General features: G+C 53.7%; 2 protein-coding genes across 5 annotated transcripts; both read left to right on the forward strand.

The window, feature by feature from the left end:
- The first annotated feature begins 2,383 nt into the window (after window positions 1–2,383).
- On the forward strand, window positions 2,384–12,873 carry MPV17 (mitochondrial inner membrane protein MPV17). Of its 4 annotated transcripts, none has more exons than XR_006200942.1 (9): window positions 2,384–2,429; window positions 2,929–3,003; window positions 9,792–9,907; window positions 10,128–10,220; window positions 10,315–10,410; window positions 10,667–10,699; window positions 10,938–10,990; window positions 11,983–12,624; window positions 12,808–12,873. XR_006200942.1 is itself a non-coding variant. In XM_042933415.1 (8 exons), the coding sequence occupies exons 2-8, from the start codon at window positions 2,934–2,936 to the stop codon at window positions 12,050–12,052; spliced, it is 531 nt and encodes a 176-aa protein (XP_042789349.1). In that variant the 5' UTR covers window positions 2,384–2,429; window positions 2,929–2,933; the 3' UTR covers window positions 12,053–12,870. The 4 variants fall into 4 exon arrangements, 2 of the variants coding, with proteins under 2 accessions (XP_042789349.1, XP_042789350.1); XR_006200943.1 differs by having other exon boundaries at window positions 11,983–12,447; window positions 12,537–12,869; XM_042933415.1 differs by having other exon boundaries at window positions 11,983–12,870.
- Window positions 12,874–13,711: 838 nt separating this feature from the next.
- Window positions 13,712–14,520, forward strand: UCN (urocortin). Its single transcript, XM_042930277.1, has 2 exons — window positions 13,712–13,821; window positions 14,075–14,520. The coding sequence occupies exon 2, from the start codon at window positions 14,088–14,090 to the stop codon at window positions 14,466–14,468; it is 381 nt and encodes a 126-aa protein (XP_042786211.1). The 5' UTR covers window positions 13,712–13,821; window positions 14,075–14,087; the 3' UTR covers window positions 14,469–14,520.
- Window positions 14,521–14,896: the final 376 nt, after the last annotated feature.

Here is a 14,896-nt window from a genome sequence, read left to right on the forward strand (position 1 = left end):
AAGTACACAGCCAGCTCCAACTGAAGGGAGTGGAGATTAGTCTACCACCTACCTGGAACAAAACCCTCTGGCACTGTAGACTGGTTGGCCAAATATCTGAATAGCTTTCTGCCTCTTGGATTTGGGAATTTATCGTATGTCAAGAAGAAAGGAATCAAGCAGTTCCAATTTCCTTCCTGTACAGAAGAGGAAACAAGCTGGAGGCAACCAGACTATTAGCAGCAGAGGGACCACAACCCATGTCGGTGCAAAGGAGTCCAGTCTTCTACCGTCCCATTGTGATCAGGCTCTGGTAGTGCCACTTTTGTTTTTGAGCTGACAGGGAAATGCCTTCCATTGCAGAGAAGCTTTGTTCATTCTACACAGCAGCCCCTTAACACTGCCTCATGGGATTCCACTTTCAGTGGCAGAAAAGATGGGACCTGGGGACCCTAGCTGTTGAGGCTAGAGGTCAGTGCTGGCAGCCTTGCTCCTGTGGACTCTAGCCTTGGTCTCCACCTCCAAAAGAAAATCAGGAGGTTGCTTTCAGCCCTTGCTGTCTTTCTCCACCATAAACCCTCTTCTCCCCAGGCTGTTCCACTTCAACCTTCCTTCCCAATGTGTACACTTTATACTATCCATGGATGCCTGTGCTTTTCTTTCTTTGTGCCTTTGCTCACACTTCCCTGCTCCAGGAGCATCCTTTTTCATCATCTCCACAAAAACCCTGTTCATCCTTCAAGGTCCCAATGCAAATCTCACCTTTCATCAAGGAGTTTCATAGATTTCTCTAGTAAATATTCTCCCTCCCATGTGTTCTCAAGAGGAAAGGAAGAAAAAAGGATAAACAAGTGTTTATTAAGCACTTGGTCTATTTCAGGTATTTGCATGTTACCTAATCATATGAGGTAGGTACTGCCCCATTTTACTTGCTATTATTGAGAGTTTAAGCAGTCTGAATAAGGTCAGTTTACTAAGTAGTGATGCTGGGATTTGAATGTAGACAGCCTGACTTCAGAGGACAATTGTTTCCAACCTACCTCATTTGGTCTATGATATTTACCAGTGTAAATTCACTCTAGCACAGTGTTTTGTATATAGGAGCCTTTAGTTAAATATTTGTGACACCCAATTATCTTGCTTCCTCATTGTGTTTCTCCAGTAGCTGTGACAGGATTCTCCCTGCCTTAATCATATAGGAATTGAGTAAACGGGCTAGAGCTAGCCAGATAGCCTGAAAGAGTCCCGTATGGCTGCTCCCTGAAGTGTGGGCTCCCTGGATATAGTTAAAGGCTGCCAGCCTGACAAATGTACTGCCAGGGACGTGGTCATAGTTTCCACCACCCTAGAAAGGATGTTTCACTACATTCACAAATTTTTAGAATGTTAGAGCTGGAAAGGGATTAAGAAATCACCAAATCTATTGATTTCCAAACACTTTTAGTTGTGGGCCCCTTTGTTTAAAAATGGCTTTTCCTAGAAATACATTTTAAAAGCTGAGGTAAAGAAGAACCTGTGGTGATATCCCCCAAAACGTCTCCTTATAAACCCCTAAAACTGAAGGGTTTGAAAAACAGTTCAACAGATGAGGAATCTTAAATTCTAGTACTGACCAAGGCTGCAGAGACCACTAGTTATGGAACCAGTAAAGACCTTCTGAGGTTCTGGAATCCTGTGCTTTCCAGGGAGGAGTCCTCTTTACGCAGCATTTCTTTTTCTTTTTTTTTTTTTTTTTTTAATGTTTATTTTTTATTTTTGAGAGAGAGAGTGTAGGTGGGGGAGGGGCAGAGAGAAAGGGGACAGATGATCCGCAGAGAGCTTCGCGCTGACAGCAGAGATCCCCATGCAGGGCTGGAACTCACCAACCACTCACCAACCGTGAGATCACAACCTGACCAGAATGACTAAGCCACCCAGGTGCCCCTGCGCAGCATTTCTAAAGGCCCGTCGTGGACAAAGACTGAACTAGGTGCTAAGAGGATGGCAAATACAAACAAGACGCAGTTTCACCTATTCAGGAGCTCACAATCAAGGCGAGTGAAGAACCCAAGGACACTGAAAAAATAACACAGGCACTTAACTATGTTTCCAAACTGATGCCCGAGATTGAGCAAGGCGTCAGCACCTTGGCCAGTTCCGGGGCGCGGGAGCAGTGAGGGTCTACCCAGGTTGAGAAGCCCGGGCCACGGGAGAGGGGTCAGGAGGAGGCAGGGGTCAGGTGGGAAGCATGGCAGGAGGGGCCCTCACCGAGACCGGGCGCACACTTGGAAAAGGGTTTGCTCACAGACTGAGAGCTGAGCCGTTCTCCACGCGTGTTTGTGGCTCAGTCCACTCACACTCCAGCCCCGGGAGCCGGGTTAAGCTTGGAGGCCAGCCGGGCGGAAGGGCGGGGCTTGCGGCGGAAGTCCCGCCTCCTGTCGGGTCACGTGAGGGGCTGGACGCGAGCGCAGGTGAGTGGCTGGTGATCCTCCGTCCCGGGCTCAAAGCATCGCGTGCTGAGAGCGCCTAAGGCGCCTGTGACCTCTTCCAGGCCTGGGAATGATAGGCCCTATTTCCGGTTGGACTCAGGAAGGATGCGGGCTGGTTCCAACCGAGAGTGACTCAGGGGACCAACCAAGCTCTGGGTGAAAGCCTGAGCAAACTGTCCTTACGTGTCTCGGTACGGAAGGAGGTCCCCAGGTGGCCTTGCTTCAGGGCGGGGGATGGGGTGGCTGGTAGCTGCCACTGACATTCAGTAGCCGCTTACAGCCCTCTTCTATTACCTGATTGCCTAAAATGATCCCTATAACAGGAAGTTGTCCAGGAAGCATCCCTCCTGAGGCCTCTGCCCCTCTAGGACATATTGGAAGCGGGAGGGGGAGAGGGAGTGGGCACAACGGAAAGTCAAGCGTCTCTTTAATTGTGGGGAGAGGCCATGAGGGTAACCCCCCTCTCCTCTTGGCTTGACAGGAATCATGGCACTCTGGCGGGCATACCAGCGAGCCCTGACTGTTCACCCGTGGAAAGTACAGTTCCTGACAGCTGGTGAGTGAATAGACCTGAGTGGAGCCAGAGCAGGCTGATTTGGGAGGCAAAAGCTCGCCCCACCACACCTCCCTCAGTTGCTTCTATTCAGCACCCTTGAAGGGTTAGCTGTCTGTCATCCCAAGTTGTCCCCAGTCTTTGGGAAGGTGGGTCCCCAAGGCTGTTCTTAAGGAAAGGGTATGCCTAGCTGTAGGATCTGAAAGTCCTCAGAAAGCTGAGGAGTCATCCCTTTGGGATAAAGGCATTGCTCCAGGAGGCCTTAACTTAGAAAACAATAGCAAACGCTCCTCTAACATCTTACAGTGTGCAAAACAGTTTCAAGACACATTTATCTCATAGGGTTGCCACAAAGATCTGAGAGTCTGCATTAAATCACCTAATTGCTGGGATCAGGACTTTTACCCCAGTTTATTTTCTTTGCGGTATTTTTTTTTTTTTTTGGTAAAATGTATCTTAGCATACAAAAGAATAGTTAAGATGTGTGTACAGTTTAAATAGTATTAAAACTGATTACTTTTGTATCAGTACCCAGCTCGAGACCCCTTGAGCACCTATCCCTAACTTGACTTGTATAGCCAAGAGAGGACCATTTTCATGAGTTTTGTTTATACAACTCTTTTGCTTTTCTTATAGTTTTACTACCTATTTATATATCCCCAAACGATATACTAATCAAGGATTTATGTTTACTCCAAATCCAGTGACTGGATAACAACCTCACAAAGGCAACCCAGTGACTTAACCTGCATTTGTTACCATCTTTATTTTGCACATTAGCTAAGAAATCCAGAGATGGCACAGAGATAAGTAAGTTTTATAGTGGCGGGGGGGGGGGGGGGGGAAGGACTAGAAGGTCTATGACTGTTGGAGCAGTGCAAGAGTGAGCAGGTTAAGATGGGGTCTTGCCTATGTTTAGAGGAAGGGAACAGGATTCTAGTGAGGACCATGGGCTTCTGGAACGAAGACTGTCAGGAGGAGCGGCAAGCTATGAAAGCCAGGGAGGAACAGCAGTCTTGTTACTGGAATAGCCCACATCAGCACTAGAAAGTTCACTGGGTGACTGGCCAAGGGTTGGACGCTTTTGCCCCTCCCCGGGCCCTTCTCCAACCTCTGTGCCCAACCACCCCACGTCCTGTCCTCAGAGTGTCCGTCAGCCTGCATGACTCACCTGGTTGCGCGCGTGGTGACTCATGCTGGACTGTGTGGCTGTGATGGGGACTGACACGCTGGGCCCTTTGCCAGCCTCAGACTCCCTCAGGGCCCTTAACAGCCGGAAGGAAGTTTCCCCCTCCTGGCCATCAAGAATAGAGAGGGAGGGATAGTCCCTGTGTTTCCCTTCCCAAGGAATGTGCAATTGACAAGGGGAGGAGCTAGAGTTCAGAGGGGCCCAAGTGCATGTGTGTGAGGGGACTGGGGTGCTGGAGCCCTGTATCTCCGTCTGGGTGTGTGGCTCTATACCTGCATCGTCTCCGCACAGCCCTGAAGCACCTTGTAGGTAGCACTTTTCTCAGACATCTCCTTCCCTGCTGCTAATGTGTTTGGATCAAACTACAAATGAAGGGAAGAGGTGGGTTGAGCTCATCGAGCTGTTTTTAGATCCTTGCACAGTGCTTCCTAAGGTCCCATGGGATAGCTCATCACACTGGAAAACAGAAGAGAGATTTCAGACTTGGACTTAGAAGACCAGGTTTTGTTTTTGTTTAAAAAAAAATTTTTTTTTGGTAATGTTTATTTTTGAGAAAGAGACAGAGCGTGAGCAAGGGAGGGGCAGAGAGAGAGGGAGACACAGAGTCGGAAGCAGGCTCCAGGCTCTGAGCTGTCAGCACAGAGCCCCATGCGGGGCTAGAACCCACAAACTGTGAGATCATGACCTGAGCCAAAGCCAGATGCTTAACCGACTGAGCCACCCAGGCGCCCCAAGACCAGGTTTTGAATCTCAGCTGTAGCACTCAGTAGCTGCGTGAACCAGGCAAGTAAGTCAGTAAACCTCTTGGAGCCTCGGTTTCCTTATTTAGGAATTGAGTTTAGTTATATGACCTCACAGAGTCAGTGTAGGAGTTATCTCTGTGAAAAGGCTTTAGAAATTTGAAAAAAAAAAAAAAAAAAAAAAAAAGGTTCAATAGACATAAAGCCTCCTGGACTTGGCCCTTTCCATGAGTGTTGTCAACCCTAAATGACAAGCTATTCTTTTTTTTTTTTTTTTTTTTTAATTTTTTATTTATTTTTTTTTTTTTAATTTTTTTTTTTTCAACGTTTTTTTTTTTATTTATTTTTGGGACAGAGAGAGACAGAGCATGAACGGGGGAGGGGCAGAGAGAGAGGGAGACACAGAATCGGAAACAGGCTCCAGGCTCCGAGCCATCAGCCCAGAGCCTGACGCGGGGCTCGAACTCATAGACCGCGAGATCGTGACCTGGCTGAAGTCGGACGCTTAACCGACTGCGCCACCCAGGCGCCCCGACAAGCTATTCTTTTTAGAGTGGTTTTTCAGCTGAGTTTGTTCCATTTGCCTTAAATTTGATCATGGGTGACTATCTTACCCTTGGCTCTCCAAATAGCAGAGCCTGGGGCTTCGATACAGGTACTTTGTAAGGGAGTAGGACCTAATCCTGCAGGGGAAGAGGGAGAGCCAGTACAAAGATCATATTGCATACTGCTTAGGACGTGTGTCTCCTCATCCCTTAAAACGGACCGAGAAGCTCTTTGAAATGCCTCTTAGAACTATATGGGAGAATAGTCTTTTCTGGAGACAAGAAGAATCCTTTACCCACCAGCTCTCACCCCACGTTGGTCAAATGTTTGCCACACGGGATGTCAACACCCGTGCGCCCCCGGATCACATGTGCATGGTCCCAGGTAAAGCATCAACAGCACAGCCCCAGATATGACCTAGGCCTGAGGCAGGATCGATCAGGTTGAGCCGCAGTAGTGGCCGGAGTAAGGGATAAGTGAATCAAGATCTGAAATGGTTCAAAAGAAGTGTCTGATACCCCCCAGCGTTGGCCAAGCCAGAGTCACGAACAGAGCAGCCTGGGAAGTGTGTTGTGCAGAGTCTGAGTCAGCCTTTTCCCGTCCTTTCTGGAGGGCCCTTCCAGTCTCCAGTGGGCCCGGGGCCCAGCTCCATCCATCTCCGGCCACTCTAGTCCTGCTATGGAGACAGCCAAGCTTCTACAGACACTGGTTTCCCTAGAATCTGAATTCCAGCAGGATGTGAGGGCTCAAAAGGCATTGGAGCATCCAGTCCAGCCCCTGATACCACAGAGCAGGCAGGGGGCAGGGGTGATGTGCACCGAGGTCCCCATGGCCAGTGGTAGAGCTGGCATTGGAACGTAAGGTGCTTCCCAGTGCGGTGCTCTGCACTCAAGACCGCTGGGGCCTTAGACTGCGGAGCGTAGCCCCAGCTGGTCTGGGCTTCCATACCTGACAAAGCTTCAGAACCCTCCATTCTGTCTCGTTTTCTAGCAGTAGGATGGCTTCGGGCCAGGCGTGCGGAGAGCATTCAGCCCAGTCCCAGAGGACACACTCTCCCCTCTCTCTGCCCAGCTTCAGTTGCCTCTGGGCTCTGTCAGACCAAGCCCCTGGCCCAGGCAGCTATTTAATTGTGGAAGACTTCTGGGGAGGAGTGAATCTACAGCACCTCCGGCCCCATGCCGGGAGCTCTACCTGCTGCCCCAGGCCTTCTGCGCTCAAGGACACGTTTCCTGCTCCTCACTCCAGCTTCCTGCCCCTCACTCAGCCTTCTCATCTTCCATTAGTGCTTTATTTTCTTGCCTCTAAGACCCCATACACAAAAGCCAGGAGGGGAACAAAGTGGGGCAAGTGGGGAATTAAGACGAGGATGTAGAAGTTGGGGCTTTTCCACTAGTGGGCAGGGGGTGGTCCCAAACAGATCTCTGCTCAGAGGCAGCCTCTCCCCAACCCCCTCAGTCCGCTGAATCCGGTGGTGAGTGACGGCATGAGAACTGGCACCTACCCAGGGGCATGATGTCACACCTGCGCCAGCGTCTGCCTGCTGGGCTCCATGCCCAGCCTGGCATTGGGGCATCACTGCCCGGCAGCCCCTCACCCTGCCCCATCAGGGCTCGGGCTTCACATCTCTGCCCTGACCCTCTGGAAACAAATCCAAGGAAAGGGGAGCCAGAGCACGGAAAGATCTAGATCAACCAAGTATGTCCAGGAGGCCTCCCAGAACCTGGTGGGGGCCTGCTTGGGCTCTGCACTGGGGAAGGTGGAATGAGGAACCTGAATGTCAGCTCTTCTTGCTCAAATTCTCTTGGCCCAGAGACCGGGCCTTGTTCTGTGCTCAGACCAAAGCCTTGCACCTCCCTGGAGTTGCTGCAGGCCCAGAGTCCTTCTGATCTGTGGGCAGAGGAGGAACTGCTGGGCACGGTTTTTTGTCTGAAATGGACAGAGCTGGCAGGGGCTACAGAGCTACGTGCCCACTGCCTCTCGCCGCTGCCCTTTGCTCAGGAGTCCCTCGGGTTCCATGAGCGTGGTCTGGGGGCCTGGAAGCCATCTTTCTCAAAGGCTGCTGGCTCCCAGGACTGTGGTTTTCATTCCTGCTCTGCCGTTAGCTTGTTGGGTGACTGTTGGCAAGCCACGAAGAGTGAAACACACACCTTCATCTCTTTGTGGCTCTTGTGACCCAGGGAGATTGCTGCTTGCCCTCCCCACAAGGGGACAAGGAACAGAGAGGGTCAGCTCCTGGGGAGTAGAAGACAGAAAGGAAGTGCATTAGTCTAGGAAGTCTCTTTGATGTGCAGCCTTTGGGGCCTTGTTTGGGCAGGAACCCCCTGCGAGTAGCAGAGCAGCCGAAGGGGCCTCTTGGCACCCGCTGACCCCTGAGCCCAAGTCTCAGTCCCTGCCGTGATTCCCCGGCTTCCTGCTCCTTCTTGAGAGAAGGCCTGGGTTCACCCCAACTCCACTCCTTACCAAATCACCTCAGCCCTCAAAGATGGTAAATGGAGGTGTGACTCTACATCCCAGACCTTTCGTGAGGATCGAATATGCGAGAGCCGTTTGTAAGTTAAACAGCTTGCCCAAGTAGAAGGTCAGACTGTTACTCTCTTCATTTAAGAAGTGACTGCCTTCTGTTCCACCCTCTCTGGGGCTTCTCAGGGTCCCCTTCCCTTTCTGCATGGCCACAGCAGCAACCCCTCCCTGGGGGGGGGGTGTGAGCGAGGGCGTAGGGAGATAAGTGCTAACTGCGTGGAGCAGGGAGCGGGCAGCAAGCCTTCAGTTCCACCTGTCCTCACACCTTGAGCCTGACACGTGGTCCTGCGGGCTGGACTACTCTGGGGAGCACTCACCCTTGGAGTTCTTCATGCCTTTCCCAGAGCGGACCTGTTGGTTAGGTGTGGCAGGGGATAAGAGAACAGAGATGTCTAGGATTCTGTCCTTGGCCTCTGGGAGGTTGTGGCTAGCCATGTTCTGGGAAGAGCCTCCACCACTTTGAGAGTTTCTGGGAGAGGTTGCCTTGATGGTTTTGTTGGGGGTCCCAGAGCTGCTCCACGGGCCTGGGAGTGCCGTCACCCGTGGGATGGGGGGGGGCGGGTCACAGCCCCGGCCCTGCGCCTTCTTCAGCTGCCTCTGACGAGACTGCTCAGGGGCAGGGCTTTGCAGAGGGTGCAGAGGAAGAGTAGTGAGGGTGCAGCCGGTGTGGACGTCAGAGCCAGCTCTGGACCAAGGAATAGGGTTAAAGGATGTGTTTGCCCAGTGCTGATTGAGGGCACAGGGACAGTGGTAGCTATGGGACTGGAGGGGGGGCCCTCATTACTCAGTGAGATGGACGGGCAAGCTGGAGGTCATACAGTCACTCCCGAGTGACCCTATGTGTGTGTGTTCGCTAGGAACCATCACGCCACCATAACTGACGGGGGCTCTGTAAACAGTGACGATTTCTGTCTCAGTTTCTGGGTGTGGGTGTCTGACTAAGGCTGCTTGGAGCGGGGTGTCTGTGTGAGTGCCGGAAGGGGAAGCAGGTACAAAGGCCTGGGAGAGAAATGGCTATAATATCTATTGTCAGCTCAGTCTGAGGTTGTGAATGGGGGTGCCTGGGTTTACCTGATTGTGCTAGGAGGTAGCCAGGACTCCTCCTTGTGGGGACTCTTACCAGCTCAGCCACTCATCTTCCCACCTGGGACCATTTAAACACTCATGTTTTAGAAAAAGAATTATTTTTGCTGTTATCCACAAGTAGAGACCTCAAGACCCAGGGGAAGGACATTGTCCAGGGTCTTGCCTTGGACTGGGGGGAAGAAACCAGGGTTCCTTACCATTCTACACATGATCTCTTCGTATTGTGGCGTTCTGGAAAAATCACTGCTTAGGGAATCAGGCCACCTGGGTCTTGCCTTGGTTCTGCCCCTTACTGGTTATAGGAGGTCCCAGGCCTTCATTTCCATACCTTGTAAAGCAGGAGTTTGGATGGGATTATCTGGAAGGCCTTTCCAATTCTGATCGTCCTTGGTTCTCAGCCCCAAGCACCTTAAATTCTCCTTCCTCTAGCTGCAGTCTCTGACTGGGACTTCCCTTTATTACTCTGTGCAGAGTCCATGGGCCCTGGCCTGATCAAGGCTGCTCATCCCAGTTTCTAACAGGACACAGGGGAGATGTCACCATCTTTGGGAGAGGAGAGTTTCGAAGCAGCAGTGAAGGACTGGCTCTTTGCCCCAGAATTAGTCTCTTGGGCTCAGAGTGTCAGAGCCTCATTCAGGGACTCACTTCCCTACCTGGAATGTCAGCCCATGTCCAGGAGTGTCCTGACAATACCCGTGTACCCTGCACAGGGTCCCTGATGGGCCTGGGTGACATTATCTCACAGCAGCTGGTGGAGAGGCGAGGTCTGCGGGAACACCAGACTGGCCGGACCCTGACCATGGTCTCTGTGGGCTGTGGCTTTGTGGTAAGTTCCGCCCACAGCCGGGCTGCTGGAGGATCGGACGGTGGCCTTAGTTCCGTGTCATTCTTTAGTTTCCCTTGGCCTCTCTCCATCTAAGCCAACCTTGAGTGTGCGCTTCCACTGGGATTTGGTTTCTAATCCTTGAAGAGAGGAGCTTTGTGATGCAAAAGCCAAGTGCTTCCCTCACTGCACACCCTCTCTCCTCCCCGGGGTTCGCTTTCAGGGCCCCGTAGTGGGAGGCTGGTACAGGGTTTTGGACCGGCTCGTCCCTGGCACCACCAAGGTAGATGCGCTGAAGAAGATGCTGTTGGATCAGGTGAGCCGAAGGAGAAGGGGCTCAGGAGGGGTGAGCGGTGCTGGGGGTGGGCGGGGGTTGAGGTGCTCACAGACCTTTAATTCTTCTCCCCTAGGGGGGCTTTGCCCCTTGTTTTCTAGGCTGCTTCCTCCCACTGGTAGGAGCACTCAACGGACTGTCAGCCCAGGACAACTGGGCCAAGCTACGGCGGGTGAGCTGGGCAGGTGTGGGGCGGCCTCTGGTCTCTGGCCGGCAGCCCGCAGTCCCAGGGGAACGAGGCAGGTTTCATGGGGATGAGCCAGGTGCGAGTCCGGGCAGAGTCCCAGGCTCTGGAGAAGAGGAGCTGAGGGGTGTGGCACAGACTTCCTTGAACAGAAGTTTGTGTGGGGTGTAACACGCAGACTAGGAGGCGGGGGCGGCTTGGAAGTAAGTGCGAGGGTCAGTTTGTTCCTTCTTTGTCTCCTCAGGACTATCCTGATGCCCTCATCACCAACTACTATGTAAGCGATGACACCGCCCCTGCCCGTCCTGCTTTCTTGAGTCCAGACGTGCCCGGGATGGGGGTCCTCCTGACATAGAAGCCCCTCCATTGGGATGAGTGGGCACCACACTCAGGGAAGCACTCACTCAGCTGCTCACTTTGTTCTTGTCTGCAGAAGTCGGAGTAAGACCAGGCAGTGAGTCCGGGGGTCAGGTGATGGAGGCACTCCCCCAACCTTTACCTTCGTTCTCTTCTAGCTCTGGCCTGCTGTGCAGTTAGCCAACTTCTACCTGGTCCCCCTTCATTACAGGTAAGACAGGTTCTGCCCCCACCCATCAAGGAAGATGCACAAGGCGATTCTCCTTTCAACCTTGAATCACGTTAGACCCTCCCAGGACACCGCCCCAGCCACAGCGCCTCACACTCTCAAGCATTTTATTCAGAACCTCTTATCCATTACAGAGCCTGTCCCAGCACCTGCCCACCGACCTTCTTTCATCTTCCTGGAGAGGCTCCTGCTCCACAGCCCTGTCTCCTTCCCACCTGAGCTCCCACCTTTGATGGCATATCTGCAGGGACAGTGCCTGGGGTGGGGGTGGGAGGCAACAGCCTAGGTTAGACAGAAAGGTAGACGGAAGAGCCAAGTGGGAACCTGGCCAGGTTAGTCCACTGCAGGGTATTACTTTACCCTAGTAATAAAGGTAGTTGCTGAAACCACAGTAAAAATATAGTGGAACTCAAGGTGAGTAGCTGAAACTATTGGGGGTGAAGGGATTTGGGGAACAGGGAAAAATATGAACTCTTCAGAGGGGACAGAGTCGACATTGACATGAATAGCATAGCTTAAAGGAAGAATTGGGGAGCAGGTTCTCAACATTAGAGTCTTTGCAACACTCTTTGAAACTAGAGAAAGGTAAATTTACAATAAGGAGAAGGAGGTGCCACTTTATATGGCAGGCAGCGCAGTTTTGGAAGATAAAATCCCAGCTGGTATAAGACAGACAGACACATGTAGTCAGAAGGAGCCTGGACAGGAGTGAATCAGAGCCATACTTGGCAAGATGAGGGTGTTCAACTTTGAGGCTCTTGTCCAGCAGACAGAGCTCTGGGGCAGTGCCAGACCCCAGCCTGCTCATCCTCCGGTCTGAGCCACACGTCCCTCCAGGGCTGAAGGAAGGAGACCTGAATGTGGACGTTCTCAGAGACAAGTCCTCCTTTTCTGTTGCACTTTCCTAGCTCTCCCCGCCCCCTTGCTTGCTCCCCATTCTTCACCATCCTCACGCCGCCCCTCCTGTCCCGTAGACTGGCCGTTGTCCAGTGTGTGGCTGTTCTCTGGAATTCCTACCTGTCCTGGAAGGCTCACCGGCTCTAGGCCCGCCTCACTCCATTGCCTGCACTTGCGGGGATGCCGCTTGACCCTGGAGCCACCAGACAGCCTCCTCAGAGTGGGCACATCAGCTTTCCTGGGGTTCCGTGCCACTCAGAACTTAATGGGCTTTGCACCCACCTCCTCTTGAAACCATTAAAACCCTTCTAATGGTTTTGTACAACCACCACCATAAACGTTCGTTGTGCTGTATGGTCTTGTCAACCTTCATTTATACTCATATCCCAGCAGTGCCACTCACCCCCCACTCTTCAGAGACATGTCTGTTCTCTAACCTTCCCAGCCCTACAGTAACTCCAGCTCTTTGGGGGCCAAAGACCCTTTATGTGGTGCCTCCAGAAGTATGCTATTAAATATGTAGTCTAAAACCTGCAAAAGCGGTGAGTAGGACGCACCAGAAACCTATGGGGCAGTAAGAATTTCTAGAGCTGGAAAGAAGTCTAGAGACACCAACCCTGATCTTTTACAGATGAGCACACCGAGGTCCATATAAGTGAGGTGACCTGTCCGTACCACCAACCAGTGGCAGAGTGGAAACTTGAACCCACATGCTATAGGTGAATGTTTGTATCCCTTCCAAAATTCATGTTAAAGACCTAATGCCCAAAGTGATGGCATTAGGTGGTAGGGCCTTTGGGAGGTGATTAGGTCATGAGGGATTAATGTCCTTCTAAAGCAGCCCCAGAGAGATCCCTCACCCCTTCCACCATGTGAGGACACAGAAGGTACTTTTTCTGCAGGTCAGCAAGTGGGTTCTCACTAGAGAACCAGCGCCGTCAGCTTGGACCTCCCAGCTTCTAGAACTGTGACAAATAAATGTTTATAAGACGCCGAGTTGATATTTTTGTTGTAGCAATGTGAAGAGACTGAGACAGGTTCCCCGACTTCCTAAGTGATCTTAACTGGAGGTCAAAGGTATTGTAATACTGTGGCTGTGATTCCCAGAAGAAAAACTCACATGGCTAAAATACCACTTTGGGGCAAACTCAGAAGTAGATGGGGCAAACTCAGTAGATCGACCCACCTTTGTGGTCTGAAAGCACCCAGAGGCCAGAGACCCTCCTTTTAATGGTGCCTCACCTAGACTGCCCTAGAATTTAGACCACGGGGCTGGAATAAGATCAAGAATCCCGCCTGCCTTGCTGCCTCTGGGGTGGTAACCAGAGTCCTAGCTGGGAGCCAGCTGTGCTCCTCCTGATCGCCTTAGGTTTCGGAACTGCTAGCCAGGCTAGGGGCTAGGTCTGAGCAGCACAACCTCTCAGTGCCTCCGGCCCCTTCTAGAGGCAAACAGTAGGGTGGGCGCCACTGACAGCCCAGCGGTCCAGCCTCTCTTTTGTGTACCACGGGAGACTGGCTACCTGACTGGTCTGATCTGGGGATCGCCCTACTCCCTGCAGGCAGGTAGAGGACTCTCTCTCTCTCTCATGGCTCCCAGCGCAGTCGTTAAGCCCCGCCGGCTTCTCGCTCTCCTAAATCTGGGGCCGCTTCCAGCCCTGACGCCAGAACGCAGAGTCTCTGGTTCTGAGGTGCGCCCCTCCGGGTCTCGCAAGCGGCCGGACTCGAGGCTGCGGCCGTCATTGCTTCTACAATCAGTGCATGTTCCTCGCTGACGTCAGTAGGAGCTGTCCGGGAGCTATATAAGGCTGGCGGCGGTCCCGGGACAGACCCCGTGTTCCCCAAGGCGCCCTCAGCCCGCCCGGGGGGACAGAGACTGGAGCGCCGTCCTGCAACGTGCAGACGCTCTCCGGCAACCTGTGAGTGGCTCGGAGGAGCATCTGCCCCGACTCCCTCAGCACCCGGACTCGTCGCATAGCTCACCCATCGCGACTCGCTCAGAGGGACGGAGGGAGGACAGGGTGGCGCTCGGCTGGGCTGCGGCTGGAGGGAAGGCTGTGGGCACGGGCGGCAGCCTCAGGGGCCCGGCGGGGGAGCTGGATGAGCGCGGGAAGGGGAGTGGCGCCACCTGCCCCGGGCGCACCTCACCCTGCGCTACGCCTGTGTGTCCAGGGCCGGCGGCACCATGAGGCAGGTGGGACGCGCGGCGCTGCTGGCGGCGCTGCTGCTCCTGGCGGCGCTGCGCCCGGGGAGCAGCCAGTGGAGCCCGGAGGCGGCGGTGGCGGGGGTCCGGGACCCGAGTCTGCGCTGGAGCCCTGGGGCGCGGAACCAGGACGGCGGGGCCCGCGCGCTACTCTTGCTGCTGGCCGAGCGCTTCCCGCGCCGCGCGGGGCCGGGAGGATGGGGACCCCGGACTGCGGGAGAGCGGCCGAGACGGGACGACCCTCCGCTATCCATTGACCTCACCTTCCACCTGCTGCGGACCCTGCTGGAGCTGGCGCGGACGCAGAGTCAGCGGGAGCGCGCCGAGCAGAACCGCATTATATTCGAGTCCGTGGGCAAGTGATCTTCGGAGGGGTCTGCGGCCACGAGAACCTCGACCCCCGTCCCCCACCCCCTGGGCCGGGACGTACGCGACTGGAACTCACCCAGTCCCGCCGGGCTATAGCGGCCCAGGGATGCCCTGGGCACTCTGTGCGTCACCAGTTTTTAATAAAAGTGCTGAAGAGCCTTTGGTCTCGGTTGTGGGGCGCAGGGAGCCACGGCAGAATGGGAGCCCGGGGGAAAGTGCGGCCTCCCGGGCCGGCGGGAGGGAACCAGATGCTGCATGAGGGCTCCCGCAGAACGGCTTTCAGCCAGGGCCCCATGTCTCCATCGCCCCCAGGAACTCAAGTCCCGGTGCCGTCGCACCCACCCCGACCCTCCTCCCTTGGCACTGGGCTAGCGAACCCGTGCCCTACAGGGGTCATTCCACTTCCGCCCCCCCCAAATGAT

The sequence above is a fragment of the Panthera leo genome, chromosome A3, assembly GCF_018350215.1.
Source record: "Panthera leo isolate Ple1 chromosome A3, P.leo_Ple1_pat1.1, whole genome shotgun sequence".
In the NCBI taxonomy this organism is placed as follows: domain Eukaryota; kingdom Metazoa; phylum Chordata; class Mammalia; order Carnivora; family Felidae; genus Panthera; species Panthera leo.